The following is a 16,321-nucleotide window of genomic DNA, read 5'->3' on the forward strand; positions in this document are numbered from 1 at the left end:
CTGAAGACTTAATGGAGCCCCAAGGGAGATTACAAGTATTGAAGGAAGGGAGAATCACATTAAATAATGCAATTTAAAGGCAAGAATTATATTAACTATCTCAGTTGTGATCCAGAGCTTACCAGAGGCTTTTCTGATTCAGTAGCATGCAGTCCACTAATGCTTGATATGTACTTCTCAGCTAACCTAATATAATTATTTCAGAACCTGTTAACAATCAGCAGTCAACAGTGCATAACCCAAATGAAATTAAGAAACTAAGAAGAACGCTTAATAGTGCAGCATGATCTTATCAACCAAAAATCAACTTTATTCTAGCCCTTTCTGAGGAGCAGGGAAAAAGGACGGGGGAAAATGAGCGTAAAAAGAGAAAGGAGAAAAAGGAATGAAAGTGAACATGCACTGAAAGAGGAAAGTTCTGCAAAAAAGAACAACACAGAGAGAGCCTTAAAAAAGGGAGAAGGTAAGAATGAGAAGGTAAGAATGATCAATATACAAAAAATGGTCCTTTTAACTTTCAAATTTTTTTAATCAAATGAATCTGGAGAGCACAGGCCACACAAATTATAGTTTGGCATTAAGTAAAAGTTTTAAAGTGATGCCAGTACTCAGAATAATATTCTCATCACATTAGATAATAGATAATATTTCAAGGACACTAAAAATGTGTTCAATAATAAAATGAATTTTATAGGAAAACAAAAGCAATCATGAGACATTAATATTGCAAGCACCCAAATCTTACCTGAACACAAATTTTTAACTTAAATGTGCATTTCTGGCTTACTTTTAAATAAAGCAATACAATATAATAATTCTGGTCATTCCTTGTTTTACCAAATATATTTATGGCAGCCATTATTAGGTATTCCCTAAAAATTCTTTCCCTCCTCCTTTCTTATTATTGAAACCTAATTTTCTCCATGGAAGTCAATGTGCACACGCTTCATGAGCAGCTTAAGCCAATGTTACAAATTTGTTCCTCTCTGTCAGGTTCTTGTCTTCATAGTCCTCCAGACACTTGGGGTGACTGTGAGACCTAACTGGTCAGTGAGACATAACAATATGTCTGCTGGGGCAATTTTGAAAAAGGATTCTGTAACATGTCTTTTGGCTGGCAGCTGACACTGCTCCATCTCCACACTGTGAACACAGACTAATGCCTGCAGTGTGACAACTATCTTGTGACCATGATATGACAAGCAAGGGGACACTAAGGAAGGCAGAATGGAGAGAACTGCATGCTTGTGAAGCAGCTGAAACAATGTTACCACCACCCACATCCAGACAAACCCTGTTTAAAACTCTGTTAGTCTAGCTTGTTGCTACAGTACTCTTAGTTTCATCCATCACCAAATTTTTTTTTTCCATCACCAAATTGATGAAAACACAACACATAAAAACTTGTGAATCCATAACAATACTTTAAAAAAAAAGAGAGAACAAAATTATGCCCCATTTGCTACCAGGGAGGTGACTTAATAAATAAACTCCTTACTCTGTAAGTTGGTAATAAAAGTGCAAAATCTAAATATTTATCCATCATTTTAAAAAGGAACTGCAGTTCAAGGTAACCAAGCTCCCTTTCAATTAGTAAGAAAAAATTCTTGTTTACAAAGAATCACAGCTAACAAGTACAAACTAATAATAAAAAACAGCAAATCACTCTTTCACAATATCTAATGAAAAAAAAGATTTGGGCAAAAATCATCAATAGATATTAAGACCATTAGGAGAAAGACTTTGAATTAAATGTTCTCAAGGTGCCAAAATACATTCAAATTCACAATGAAGTAATTCAATGGAAGAAAAAAATAATCTTTTCCAACAAAAGGTGCTCAAACAATTGTGTATCAGATGTTCAAGCTCATTTTAGAAAAGGCAGAGGAATCAGAGATCAAACTGCCAACATCTGCTGGATCATCAAAAAAGCAAGAGTTCCAGAAAAACATTTATTTCTGCTTTACTGACTATGCCAAAGCCTTTGACTGTGTGGATCACAATAAACTGGGGAAAATTCTGAAAGAGATGGGAATACAGACCACCTGACCTGCCTCTTGAGAAACCTATATGCAGGTCAGGAAGCAACAGTTAGAACTGGACATGGAAAAACAGACTGGTTCCAAATAGGAAAAGGAGTACGTCAAGGTTGTATATTGTAACCTGTTTATCTAACTTATATGCAGAGTACATCATGAGAAACGCTGGGCTGGAAGAAGCACAAGCTGGAATCAAGATTCCCGGGAGAAATACCAATAACTTCAGATATGCAGATGACACCACCCTTATGGCAGAAAGTGAAGAACTAAAGAGCCTCTTGATGAAAGTGAAAGAGGAGAGTGAAAAAGTTGGCTTAAAGCTCAACATTCAGAAAACGAAGATCATGGCATCCGGTCCCATCACTTCATGGCAAATAGATGGGGAAACAGTGGAAACAGTGTCAGACTTTATTTTGGGGGTTCCAAAGTCACTGCAGATGGTGACTGCAGCCATGAAATTAAAAGACGCTTACTCCTTGGAAGGAAAGTTAGGACCAACCTAGATAGCATATTCAAAAGCAGAGACATTACTTTGCCAACAAAGGTCCGTCTAGTCAAGGCTATGGTTTTTCCAGTGGTCATGTATGGATGAGAGAGTTGGACTGGGAAGAAAGCTGAGCGCCAAAGAATTGATGCTTTTGAACTATGGTGTCGGAGAAGACTCTTGAGAGTCCCTTGGACTGCAAGGAGATCCAACCAGTCCGTTCTAAAGGCAATCAGTCCTGGGTGTTCATTGGAAGGACTGATGCTAAAGCTGAAAATCCAATACTTTGGCCACCTCATGCAAAGAGCTGACTCACTGGAAAAGACCCTGATGCTGGGAGGAATTGGGAGCAGGAGGAGAAGGGGACGACAGAGGATGAGATGGCTGGATGGCATCACCAACTTGATAGACGTGAGTTTGGGAGAACTCCAGGAGTTGGTGATGGACAGGGAGGCCTGGCGTGCTGCAATTCATGGGGTTGCAAAGAGTCAGACACAATTGAGCAACTGAACTGAACTGATAAGAAAAAGATGAACCTTAAACAGTATACATAAAAATTAAAACATAAAATTATAAACTTCTAAAATAAAACACAGGAATAAAGCTTTCCAACATTAAGGTAGGCAAAATTTTCTTATATAACATGCAAATGAAAGCATGGGTAAACTGGCCTTTATCAAAACTAAAGAAATTTGCTCTTCATAAAAGATTACATCTTTTGGAAAAAAAATAAGTTAATAAAAGCCTGATCAAGTAGGCCTGATCAAGAAACAGGAAATAGCAACAAGGATATACTGTACACAATAGGGAAAAATAGCCATTATTTTACAATAAATTTAAATTGAGTATAATCTATAAAAATTCTGAACCACTGTGTTGTATGCCTGAAACCAATATAATATTATAAATCAACTACACTTCAATTTTTAAAACATTTTTAAAAAGATACAAGAAACAGGGACTTCCCTGATGGTCCAGTGGTTAAGAATCTGCCTTGCAACGCGGGGGACATGAGCTCACTCTCTGGTCTGGGAACTAAGCTTTTAGGGTCTACACATCTCAACTACTGAACCCAATGCACCCAAAATAAATAAATTTTTAAAAACCAGGAGGAAGAAACAAGATACAATCCAAACTAAAAAAAAAAATTTAAAATAAAAGATGATGTCAAGGGGAAAAACAAGGTGGCATTATTCTTAACAGCCCAAAACTGTAAGAATTACTCAGCAGTAAAAAGGAGTACTTTCACACGCAACAGTGGGAAAGAACTCTGGCTCAGTTGGTTAAAAATTCACCTGCAATATAGAAGATCTCGGTTTGATCCCTGGGTCGAGAGGATCCCCGTGGAGAAGGAAAGGGTAACCCACTCAAGTATTCCTGCCTGGGAAATCCCATGGACAAAGGAGTCTGGTGGGTTACAGTCCATGAGGTCACAAGAGTCAAACATGACTTAGCAACTGAACTACCATCACCATACATGCAACAACACAGATGAAGCTATATAAACATGCTAAGTGAAACAAGCTAGATACATAAGATGACCTACTGTATGGTTCCATTTGTATGACACTTTTAGAAAATGGCAACTATGTAGAGAGAGAGAAAGCAAATCAGTGATTCCCTGGGTTTGGGGGCAGGAGGAAGAATTGACTACAAAGAGTCATGAGGGAACTATTTGGTGGTGACAGTAGCTTAAGGAAAAAAAAAAAAATCTGGACTGTGAAATAGTTGCACAAATGCAAAAATTTAGTAACTCATCAAACTATATGCTTAAGTGTACAAATGTTATGAAATATAAATTATACCTTAATAACAATGCTAAAAGAAAAAAGGCAAGCCATAGAATAGGAGAAAATATTTACAGTTCACATGTATGACAAAAGACTGGTACCCAGAATACATTAAGAATTCTTACAAATCAGTAAGAAGACAATAAAGTCTTTAAATGTTAGGCAAATACCTTTCACTGTTAGGCACTTGAAAAGTTGGTTACATCAGCAATTAAGAAAAGGCAAATTAAAACTTCAGTGAGAATCTTATACCCCCATTAAGATGGCTAAAATTTAAAAGACTGCCAACATCAACTTTTGGTGACAATCTAGAGGAACAAAAATTCGAACCTACTTACGTGGGGCTATTAATGATGGGACCACTTTGCAAACCTAGCAGTCTCTATAGAAAGTAAACATATCATTCCTTGCAAAAACCCAACTATTTTTTGCCTTAGACATTTACTCAAGGAAAAGGAAAAAGGCTGACACAGAGACATGCACCTGACTGTACATGGCCACTTGTTTGCAGTAGCCCTGAACCAGAAATAACCCAATGCCTGTTAGTAAGTGAATATATAAATGTAACTTAGTTCAGTTCAGTTCAGTTGCTCAGTCGTGTCCGACTCTTTGCGACCCCATGAATTGCAGCACGCCAGGCCTCCCTGTCCATCACCATCTCCCAGAGGTCACTCAAACTCACATCCATCAAGTCAGTGATGCCATCCAGCCATCTCATCCTCTGTCGTCCCTTTCTCCTCCTGCTCCCAATTCCTCCCAGCATCAGAGTCTTTTCCAATGAGTCAACTCTTCGCATGAGGTGGCCAAAGTATTGGATTTTCAGCTTTAGCATCAGTCCTTCCAATGAACACCCAGGACTGATTGCCTTTAGAACGGACTGGTTGGATCTCCTTGCAGTCCAAGGGACTCTCAAGAGTCTTCTCCAACACCACAGTTCAAAAGCATCAATTCTTTGGCGCTCAGCTTTCTTCCCAGTCCAACTCTCACATCCATACATGACCACTGGAAAAACCATAGCCTTGACTAGATAGATGGACCTTTGTTGGCAAAGTAATGTCTCTGCTTTTGAATATGCTATCTATTGGTTGCATATCTAACTATCTAAAGTTAGTTGGTCCTAACTTTCCTTCCAAGGAGTAAGCGTCTTTTAATTTCATGGCTGCAATCACCATCTGCAGTGATTTTTGAGCCCCCCTAAAAATAAAATCTGACATTGTTTCCACTGTTTCCCCATCTATTTCCCATGAAGTGATGGTACCAGATGCCATGATCTTAAATACAATGCAATTTTAATCAGCAACAAAAATAACACAAAACTACCAATATACACAACAGTAATCAATCTCAAAATAATAATACTGAATGGATAGAACCAGACACAAGAAAGAAGACACTGTATGCTTCCAATTATATAAAACTATAGACAATGCAAATTAATCCACAGTGATGCAAAATGGTTATCTGGTTCTGGTTCTTTGTAGTTTCCAAACTACAAAATAAAAACTTCAGTATTTACTACTCTAATAAAAAGTCAGCATAAGATTGTTTAAATTGAGTAAAATAAAATAGAGTTATCCAAGTACAAAAATTCTGAATTTTTGAAGAATAGACAATTACACATAAAGAGTGATTACCAAATTTTAAGCAAAGAGTAGCGACAGAACTCTGTATGAAATACAATAAACATTCACGCAGTTATTGAAAAAAATTATTCACAGTTCAGTGAACTGAAAAACTATGGAAAGCAGTAACACCAAAAGACCTTAAGGCTGAAAGCAGTTAGTTAGATGTGAATCTACACTGCAAAATAGCAATAAAATAACAAAGCAACCAATGTTACTGTGGGTTGTTCATGACAAGAGATTATACCCAAGAATAAGAAAAGAACATGACTGAAAAATATAAAAACAAGAAAAATACTACTACTTTACATCTGGCATAAAACAAAAACAGAGAAATACCATGTGATAATTAAAATACTGTAAAAGAGGAAACAGAGCTGGAAGAAAGGATGTAAGGACAGAACATGATAAAGCACCCAGCATGAAGATAATACAATCATTTAAAGCAGGGATCAGCACACACTTAGGGTCCTTAAAGGGCAAGACAGTAAATAGTTCATGTTTTGGGGGCCACACAGGCCAAATGCGGTCGCTGCTGTATATTGTTCTTTCATTTTTTTCCCCAATCATACAAAAATGTAAGAACAATTAGCACTTGACAATACAAAGACGGTAGTTTCACCAACCCTTGATTTAGAAAGTTAAGAGTTCAAGTTATTGTCCACTCAAATTTAAGGATAAAATAGCAAATATACACTAAACAAGATTTATTATGCTTTAGGGAAAACATTTAGATGCTCAGTTTAAAACCTAAGGAGAGCTTACAATGATAGGAGCAAACAGATGAGAGTGGGTGGCAAATTATCCATTGTGGCTGGTAAAATAAAGAAAATAAATGAAATCTTTGGATCTGTGTAACTTGAAGAGCTCTTACTGTAATTATCTTTTATATATTTTTAAATTTGATATATAATTAACATATATTATATTAGTCTCATGCATATAACATAATTTGATACTTGTATATATTGCAAAATGATTACCACAATAAGTCCAGTTAACATGTTACCTTACATCGTTACAAAAATGCTTTTTCTTGTGGTGAGAAAGATCTCACCACAAGATCTCACCATTTAAGATCTTAACAACTTTCAAATATACAACATAGTATTAACCATAGGGCCATGCTGTATATTATATCCTCATGACTTGTTTATTTTATAACTAGAAGATTTTGGCCCCCTTCACCCATCTCGCCCGTTCCCTCAAATTGTTTATTGGGTGTCAAGAAAAATGCTTCATACATTTTTGAAAAATTACTGGAACATTATATTTAGTAAATAGCAAAAACACAGGGACCAAATACACAAAAGGAGCTCCTGTAAATTTAAATAATGAGAACTATTCTAGAATTCATGTGACCAGCCAGGAAAACCAGCAACTAACAGTAGGAAAGCTAGCCCTCTTAAAGCAGGTATTCAACTTAACTCAACTGACACTGAGTCAACTATGGTGTTTGTTGGGCATACAGAGAAGAAAAGAATCATTAAAAACAAAAATCTGTTGCAAACTGAACTCCCATAACTAATTACGAAAGTAATCAATGAGTTCAACTTTGCCAAAAAGTTCCTTTTGTAGCTTAGAAAAATGCTTAACCGCCATAAACCTTCAACACAATACATCTGAATTGGTACCCTTTCTGTGCTAGAAGGGGCTTCCTTGGTAACCAGCTGGTAAAGAATTCACCTTCAATACAGGAGACTCTGGCTCGATTCCTGAGTTGGGAAGATCCTCTGGAGAAGGGATAGGCTACCCACTCCAGCCTTCTTGGGATTCTCTGGTGGCTCAGGTGGTAAAGAATCTGCCTGCAATATGGGAGATGTGGGTTTGATCCCTGGGCTGGGAAGAGCCCCTGGAGAAGGGGATGACAGCCCACTTTAGTACTCTTGCCTAGAGAATTACATGGACAGAGGACCCTGGCAGGCTGCAGTCCATGGAGTCACACAGAGTTGGACACAACTGAAGTGACTAGGCAGCAGCAACAGCTGTGCTGGAAACAATTCAGAATCTTTAACAATGTAAGTTAAAAGGGTTCGGAACGTCATTGTCAGTTACTGGATGCTATGCAGACATTTATTTAGTGAACTTCAATTCCACACTGTCCTCTGAGATTCTGTCTGGATCATGCTGTCATGGTACTTTTAGCTGACCACTGATAAGCACCAGTACTTTGTGTGGACCTGACCAAGAAGCCTTTCTGACTCAGGGAAAAGGCAGACTGTGGATGTTTACCTCCTAGTACTGGCAACAATGACCACAGGGGAGACTCCAGCCTGGCATAGACCTGAGAGACTCTTCCTGATAATCTTAAAGATAAGTAAGCACATGATCCCCTTCCACCCTAGAACCTCTAGAAAGCCCTGTACTTGTTTACCGGAAAAGCTTGTAATTCACAAGCTAAAGCCATCTTTCTAATTAAAATGTCATCATTTCACTGTGGGGGCCTGGTATCTATGGTGATGTAGGAACTCATCCAGATCAAAATCTCTGTCACCTATTTTGAAAGCTAGTTACAGCTTGAGGTAATGGAGTCTGATGCAATCCTGAAAATACCATAAAGTTCTCTTCTTCTTTGTCTGGCTTCTTTCAACGGAAGATTTTCAGGATCAGTAAAAAAGAGAAACAGGAGTCAAGGAGGAGCTGCAGATGGTCGTTTACCTAGCCCCAGATCTGGAACAAAAACTGCCTGTCAAATTGAAGAATGTTCTTTCTTATGTGGTGATAACGGCATGCTTCACCAGAAGAAGTACTCTGGGCCATCAATCCTAAACACTGCAGAAAGAATGTGGCAGTGGTATCACCACAAATCTTTTCCATACAGAAATAGTGTGAGTTTGTGAGGTCACCAGTTTACTTATTTTTGTACTATAAGAAGAAAACACAGTCCCTTAGTATCTAAATAATTATTTAGTTTATGTCTTCCAAGACAAACATTTTATAATACTATAGTAGAGACTTTGTAACACTACAAAGCTATAAAAATCTACAAATGAATAAAGAACAATTAAGCAATTAACTAGGGAAACCCAGTAATGATCAAAAAGAGGTTACCTGCATTTATTTTAAAAATTTTGGTTTCAGAAAAAGAATGCTACAAAAATAAATTACCCTAATTTTCTTTTAGTAAATTTAAGTTTTACAGTTAACTGATATTAAAAATGATGGCCACCAACTATATACTCAATTAAAGAAGATAACTAACTTTCCTGAGGAATCAAATTAATGTCAGAAGTTGATTATTAAATGCAAGTAATGACACATGTTTCCTGAACACCTTGATTCAGGTTATGAGCCCATAAACTAAGTAACAGTTCAGCTATGCAGTATTACATCAATATTAAAATGCGGTAGTTATCAGTCTATGTTTGTAATAAATATTAAAAATAAATTTAACTATTTCAATGATTTCTTATAAATGGGAAAATATATTTTGAGAATCCAATATATATAACCTGCAGCTTCTGTTTCAATGGGAAGTACAAAGAGTGTTCCAGGCATAAAAAGAACTCGAAATCCCTAATGGAGAAAGGAAAATGCACATGTGGAAAACTAAAGAAAGCTTGTGAGACTGAAAAACAGAGAATACAGAGGAGAGTGGCATAAAAGGAGTATAATTAAATGCTGATGAGAAGAAATAGAGTAAAAAAGAACGAAGACATGAGAGACAGAAATACGAAGGAGATAGGTTTCCCAAGAAAACGGGATCCAAAAAATGGGATATGGAGAGGCGTCTCTGTGAAGCAGATGGGGTGAGAGGGGAAGGTTGACCGAAGTGGAGAGTCCAAAACAGTCGTTCTAGAAAATGGAAAAAGAGAGTTGGCCAGAGAAAAACAGAAATTCTGAGGAGTTGGTTTAGATTAGTCATTCCATGGAGGATTCCCAAAGAAACTTTAACACTATAAAAATTACTGTTTTTATATAAATTGCTCCACAAATTGTCAGATGATTTAAAATGTAATTATTTAACATAATTAGAATAAACTGCTTGGTCCTACTGAAGAAAGAGGAAAAGCAGTGACCCCAGACCATGACTCTACTACTTGATAGCTGACTCATCTTGCAGTTAATTTCCTAATCTTTCCAGGCCTTTGTTTCCTTAACTTAAAAAGTGGATAATTATATCTTCCTCACATAATTGTTACTGTGGTTGAGATAACAAATGTAAAGTGACTAACACAAAGCCTGGCAGAGAAGGAACATTCAATAAAGGTAAGTTTCACCCTGAATTCCTATACTGCCTGCTGGGACAGCTATAGGACATCTCTGACGTGCTGCTTTCTAAAAGGAAAAGGAAAGAGGCTCCAAAACACAAGCACTTTCTGCTAAGACATCCTGGTTCCTGAGAACATTATCTCAGGGACACTGTTACTGATAAGGGTATAATCTCATCCTGCTAAGCCAGAAACCTGACTGTGTGAAAATAACCCAAAGGACCCAGGTCTGAGGGAAATAGACACACATGACTAAATTCAGACATAAATAATGCTATAAATACAAATATCAATTTACACATGAGGAATGTCGTAAACAGAGAAGGCAATGGCAACCCACTCCAGTGTTCTTGCCTGGAAAATCCCACGGACGGAGGAGCCTGGTAGGCTACAGTCCATGGGGTCACTAAGAGTCGGACACGACTGAGTAACTTCACTTTCACGCATTGGAGAAGGCAATGGCAACCCACTCCAGTGTTCTTGCCTGGAGAATCCCAGGGATGGGGCAGCCTGGTGGGCTGCCGTCTATGGGGTCACACAGAGTCGGACACGACTGAAGCGACTTAGCGGTGGCAGCTGCAGCAATGTTGTAAAAATTGTGAAATGAACCAGAATGCTAATACTGGCAAGACAGTACATTTTCTCCCTTTAGGAAAATAATGGAGAAGGCCAAATTATACTCAGAAGGTTACTCTGTATCTATGGAATTTAACAAGAAAAATGAATTTTAAAATATTAATGGTTAATGTCAGCAAACTATAATTGGTGGCTCAGATGGTGAAGAACCTGCTTGCTATGCAGGAGACTTGGGTCTGATCCCTAGGTCGGGAAGATCCCCTGGAAGAGGGCATGGCAACCCACTCCAGTATTCTTGCCTGGAGAATCCCATGGACAAAGGAGCCTGGAGGGCTATAGTCCACGGGGCTGCAAAGAGTCCGACATGACTGAGAAACTAAGCACAGCATAGCCTTAACAAAGAGACAATATTCCCATCCACTAAGCAGAACCTATTTCCCTTCAAATCACACTGAAACATACAACAAAATTATAATTCTTTAGTTCCATGCCGATCATTCCACATCTACCCAGGTAGATGTACAACATTTAAAAATTTTTTTCTTCTTTATCCTCATAATTTCATTGATTAGACATAGGTAACCAGCTAAACAACAATACTTACCCACTTAACTAATCTTTTGGTTAACTTCATAAATCTGCATATATAACACTACCAATATTTAAGGAATATTAATTTCTTAAAAGTTGATCAGTTTAATTTCAATGTGATTTAAAAACTGAAGCAAAGTCATATTTGACAATTATTAAAATGGACATAAAGTAACAACATACATAAAATAGAGTTTGCTTAGGAACTACTATCCTAGAAAATATTTTCCCATTTTAAACATATGAGAATGTAATAAAACAAATTAGCCTTTAAATGATAATCATTTCCCCCATCTCTATTAAAAACAGTATTTGAGTTCTACAAACTGTAATACTATTTCCTTTCTACCATTTTGGTTTTCATTTCCATGACTCTACAATACAGTAAAATATTAAGAATTGCATAAATCAAAGACATGCATGAAGTGAAGTGAAGTGAAGTGAAGTCGCTCAGTCGTGTCCGACTCTTTGCAACCCCACAGACTGTAGCCTATCAGGCTCTTCCATCCATGGGATTTTCCAGGCAAGAGTGCTGGAGTGGATTGCCATTTCCTTCTCCAGGGGATCTTCCCAACCCAGGAATCGAACCTGGGTCTCCCGTATTGCAAGCAGTCTCGATTTACCCTCTAAGCCACCAGGGAAGACCCAAAGACATGCATATATATACATATGTACATAGCAATAAAAACTTCACAGGTAAAAAATGTTAAACAGTACATATAAATAAAGGTTTAATCTCTGATGTAGTGATATTAGGAACATTAGAGGAACACAAAAATTCTGTGACACTGCCCTCTCTGAAATGTTAATTACTTCCTTTCTTGTAACTAAATGAGCTGGGTCAGCACCAATTTTCTATAGAAATATTCATGTTAATTCAAAACTGACTTGGAATTCCTTGAATATTTCTTTAAGAATGAGGTATCCTCTCTTATTTGATGTAGACAAGTATTTTTCAACAATATGAGCATTTTATCTTCATAGTGAGACCAAGAGTTAACACATAATTGGTGACAGATAAAACTTAACTCCAGGTTAGAAGTTAGAATCAAAGTTATCTGTGGGAAAGGAGAGAGTAGTGATTGTGAGTGAGAGTGAAGAGACACCAGGAGTGCTGGTAATGTCCCATATCTTGACGTGTGTTTTGATTTCACAAGTATGCTAACTTTGAAGTATTTCATTCTATATGTATGTCTATGATTTGCTCACTTTTCATTATATATATATGATAGTCAACTTTAAAAGTTCATTTAAACATAACTGACATTCAGTTATTTATAACTACAACAGCTAAGAATCAGAAATCAAATATTTCCTGATTTAGAGACTGAAGAACTGAGTATAAAATTATTTCCTTCCAATACAAATGCACTAAATTAAACTTTGGTGCATTTCTATTTTGTGCAAAATAAAATAAAAGTTTTATTTTTCAAAATAAAATTTTTGGTTTAAAAAATATGAATTAAAAATTTGGGTCCAGTATAAATGGAGCAACTATCTGGGTGCAATGCAAATATAGAACTGAGATTTATATTTAATTTCCTGATTCTATTACATCAATACCATTAGGCTCTTCTAATTCAGAAAATTAAGCATCAGGAAAATGGTATCTTAGGAGAAATCTTGAGAAATTTCTAAAAAAATTTATGGCACCGTGATTATTAAGAGTGACAAATGCTGGGAGCCACCACGGGAGATCCCACCCATGACAAAAGTCATGCAGAGAAGATCTGACGGGCAAAGGCGGATCAGAATTCAAGGGACTCCCTGGACCAGCTCGAGCATCTACCCTAAAACCAGAATCTGTCCGTCTTACTATTTTGTGCCTTTCACCAGCTCTCCTGACATTAACAGAGGGCTATCCCCGACCACCTTTCTCTGAAAAAATCAACTTAGGGCCCTAGCTAATAAGCCTCCTGGACATGAGAGGAATATTTCAAATCAAACGCCCTCTGTTAGCATTCTAGCTTGTCTGACAGGTTTATCCAGACTCTTGCAGCTACACATATGATTATTCACAGCCTCCTAACTGTGAGAGGCACCGGAAGCCTAAAACATAGAGCCTTTCAAAGAGTTAAAAACTATTACCACTGAGCGACTTCACTTTCACTTTTCACTTTCATGCACTGGAGAAGGAAATGGCAACCCACTCCAGTGTTCTTGCCTGGAGAATCCCAGGGACGGGGGAGCCTGCTGGGCTGCCGTCTATGGGGTTGCAGAGTCGGACACAACTAAAGCGACTTAGCAGCAGCAGCAGCATGAGAGTACTGCTGGTGTAAGATTTCATTATTGGGCCAATGCTTGTTGGTAAGTTCCCATATCTCTTATCCACTGTGTACCTGGGAGTGCATTAGTTAACATAGTTGGAATGTAAGAAAAACAAGTGTAGCCTTGAAATTAACCACATCAGACCTCTGAGCTAATTGGTTCTTTCTTGTAACTCACTGCACCTTTGCTCCATGAGAAATGTAACTCTGTTTAGCATTTTCTGAGGCTGACATAGATTAGAAATATAAAGAAGAAACACTTTGAGGGAAAATAATTTTTCTGGTTGAGCAGCCTTTATCAAAAGAGGGTCATAAATGTTCACAGGCCTCCAAGGCCAGAAGATAACATCGTTTGTGGGAAAGGTATGCAGAAAAAATCCTGGTTTTGATAATGGCAAAACTGCTGGAATGTTTGGGCTGACTCTGTATGACCTTGCACCTTTCATTTCCCTCTATGTACAAATTAAGGTATAAAAGTTCCATTTGAAAATAAAGTTATGGGCCTTTATTACTTTGAAGCTTGGTCACCCCGTGTCCTTTTTTTTTTCCTTTCTCTCCCTTACTCTCTTTTTCAGGCTGATCCCTTGGAGCATAGCGGCTCTCTGCGTTCACTTATCTGCCGGGGTTTCTAAGACCTGAACGGGAAGACGTTCTGCATCTTCACTTCCTCAGGAGACCGGGAGGGTACCTGCGGCCTCCGAGAAAAGAGCAAGCTCCTTGTCTCGGGGCTTTATTGGCTCTCTGTGTAAACAAAGGAACATCAGCCTCTTTCTCTCCTCCATTCCTCTCTCATTCATTCATTCATTCGCCAACACCATTTCTCCTGAGGGTTCCCCTGGATCCTGTGGGGGCTGGACCCCGGCAGACAAACTAAACAGTTTACTAGATGTATGACCTTTGACCAATTATTAAGCTTTCAGTTTCCCCATTTATAAAATGGAAATAGCAATAATACCATCCTAACTGGGTCATTGAAAAGCTTAAATGAGTACCAGTGACTTGGACAAAGGGAGCCTACTCAACATCTATTAACCATCTATCTACATATACATATGATATTTAAAATATGTGAAGAAGGCTGAGAGCCGAAGAATTGATGCTTTTGAACTGTGGTGTTGGAGAAGACTCTTGAGAGTCCCTTGGACTGCAAGGAGATCCAACCAGTCCATTCTGAAGGAGATCAGCCCTGGGATTTCTTTGGAAGGACTGATGCTAAAGCTGAAGCTCCAGTACTTTGGCCACCTCATGCGAAGAGTTGACTCATTGGAAAAGACTCTGATGCTGGGAGGGATTGGGGGCAGGAGGAGAAGGGGATGACAGAGGATGAGATGGCTGGATGGCATCACGGACTCGATGGAAGTGAGTCTGAGTGAACTCCGGGAGATGGTGATGGACAGGGAGGCCTGGCGTGCTGCGATTCTTGGGGTCGCAAAGAGTCGGACACAACTGAGCGACTGAACTGAACTGAACTGAATAATACACATTAGAAATCTTAGAATCTATTTTAAGTATAATTAAATAAACGTATTTTTTAAATTTTTCTTGTACTTACATTATGCCTACTCTCAAATTAAAATCACAGACATAGTTCCTTAGTAATAGGAACATACATTATTTTAAACACATAATCAAATGTTCATCTATATTATGACATTTTTCACATTAAAAAATAATATTATTTTTATTACCTGAGTCTCCACACCCTGCTCCAGTAGGCGCTTAGCTTGATTTTCCACTTCAAGTCGAGCTCTTGCAACAAAAAGTAGATCATTTTCTATCACTTCTATTCCAGAAAGGTCTATTCCTTGAGAAAGATAATCTATTTAAAAAAAAACACACATTTAAATATTTCAATACTGAATAAATATAAAGGTATCAAAACATCATGTCTAACTTCTGCAAAATCTTGAAAACTTGCTGTTGAACACTATTCCCTTTCAAAATCTGTATTTTAAGAAATAGAATTACCCAAATATTCCCTACCTAATGAGAACTTTACTCTGGAGGAAAATATTTCAAACATTATAGATTTGATAAAGCAAGAAATGAATTATGATTATTAGAAATTCAAAGTAATGTCAACAGGTTACCAAAAAACTGTGCCAAATTACTATAAATAAATATCCTGATGAACTTTGAAATTTCTCAAGTTGCATGACAGGGAATGGCTACCCACTCCAGTTTTTTGCCTGGAGAATTCCTTGGACAGAGGTGGGCTACAGTCCATGGGGTCACAAAGAGTTGGACACAACTGGACAACTAACACTTTTCACTTTCATTCTAAGTTTAATAAATTTTAACAAAAAAGTAACAAGTAAAAGTTTTAAAATGCATAAAGTGTGCTAAAATGCCAAATTTTGAAATATGAGACCACTACTCACACTTAACAATTAAACCTTAATAAGTGTGGAATAGAAAGCCAGAACTACCTTTCTAGCCACTTAATACTAATACCTGTTGAATCATTTTATGTACCAAGAATATATGTGAGAAAATGAAAGCGATCTCTTGGATTTAACGTATTTATCCTCTCTTTAGTAAGAAAATGATAAGACTAGTAATTTTAGCAGAAAAGAAATGATATTACTCAACTCCATGTTTACTTAAATTGAGAAAATCTAATTTAATAGACTAAAGAAAAAGAGATTCAACTGAATGACCTGACATAGGTATCAAAAGATGAATAAGACTTTTATTTAATATAGTTTGGAGGTCCTATCCATAGCAATCAGAGAAGAAAA

The 16,321-nt window shown here is 37.4% G+C and overlaps 1 protein-coding gene across 2 annotated transcripts in view; it reads right to left on the reverse strand.

Moving 5' to 3' along the window:
* COG5 (component of oligomeric golgi complex 5) overlaps positions 1–16,321 on the reverse strand; it is a 279,105-nt gene that overhangs the window by 141,739 nt on the left and 121,045 nt on the right. For both annotated transcript variants that reach the window (XR_009600484.1, XM_042248525.2), the window contains exon 7: positions 15,269–15,399. Coding sequence is in view for 1 of the 2 variants with exons in the window: in XM_042248525.2 (XP_042104459.1) it covers positions 15,269–15,399 (131 nt within the window). In the remaining variant the exon portion in view is untranslated. The remainder of the gene's footprint in view (positions 1–15,268; positions 15,400–16,321) is intronic.

The sequence above is a fragment of the Ovis aries genome, chromosome 4, assembly GCF_016772045.2.
Source record: "Ovis aries strain OAR_USU_Benz2616 breed Rambouillet chromosome 4, ARS-UI_Ramb_v3.0, whole genome shotgun sequence".
Classification (NCBI taxonomy): domain Eukaryota; kingdom Metazoa; phylum Chordata; class Mammalia; order Artiodactyla; family Bovidae; genus Ovis; species Ovis aries.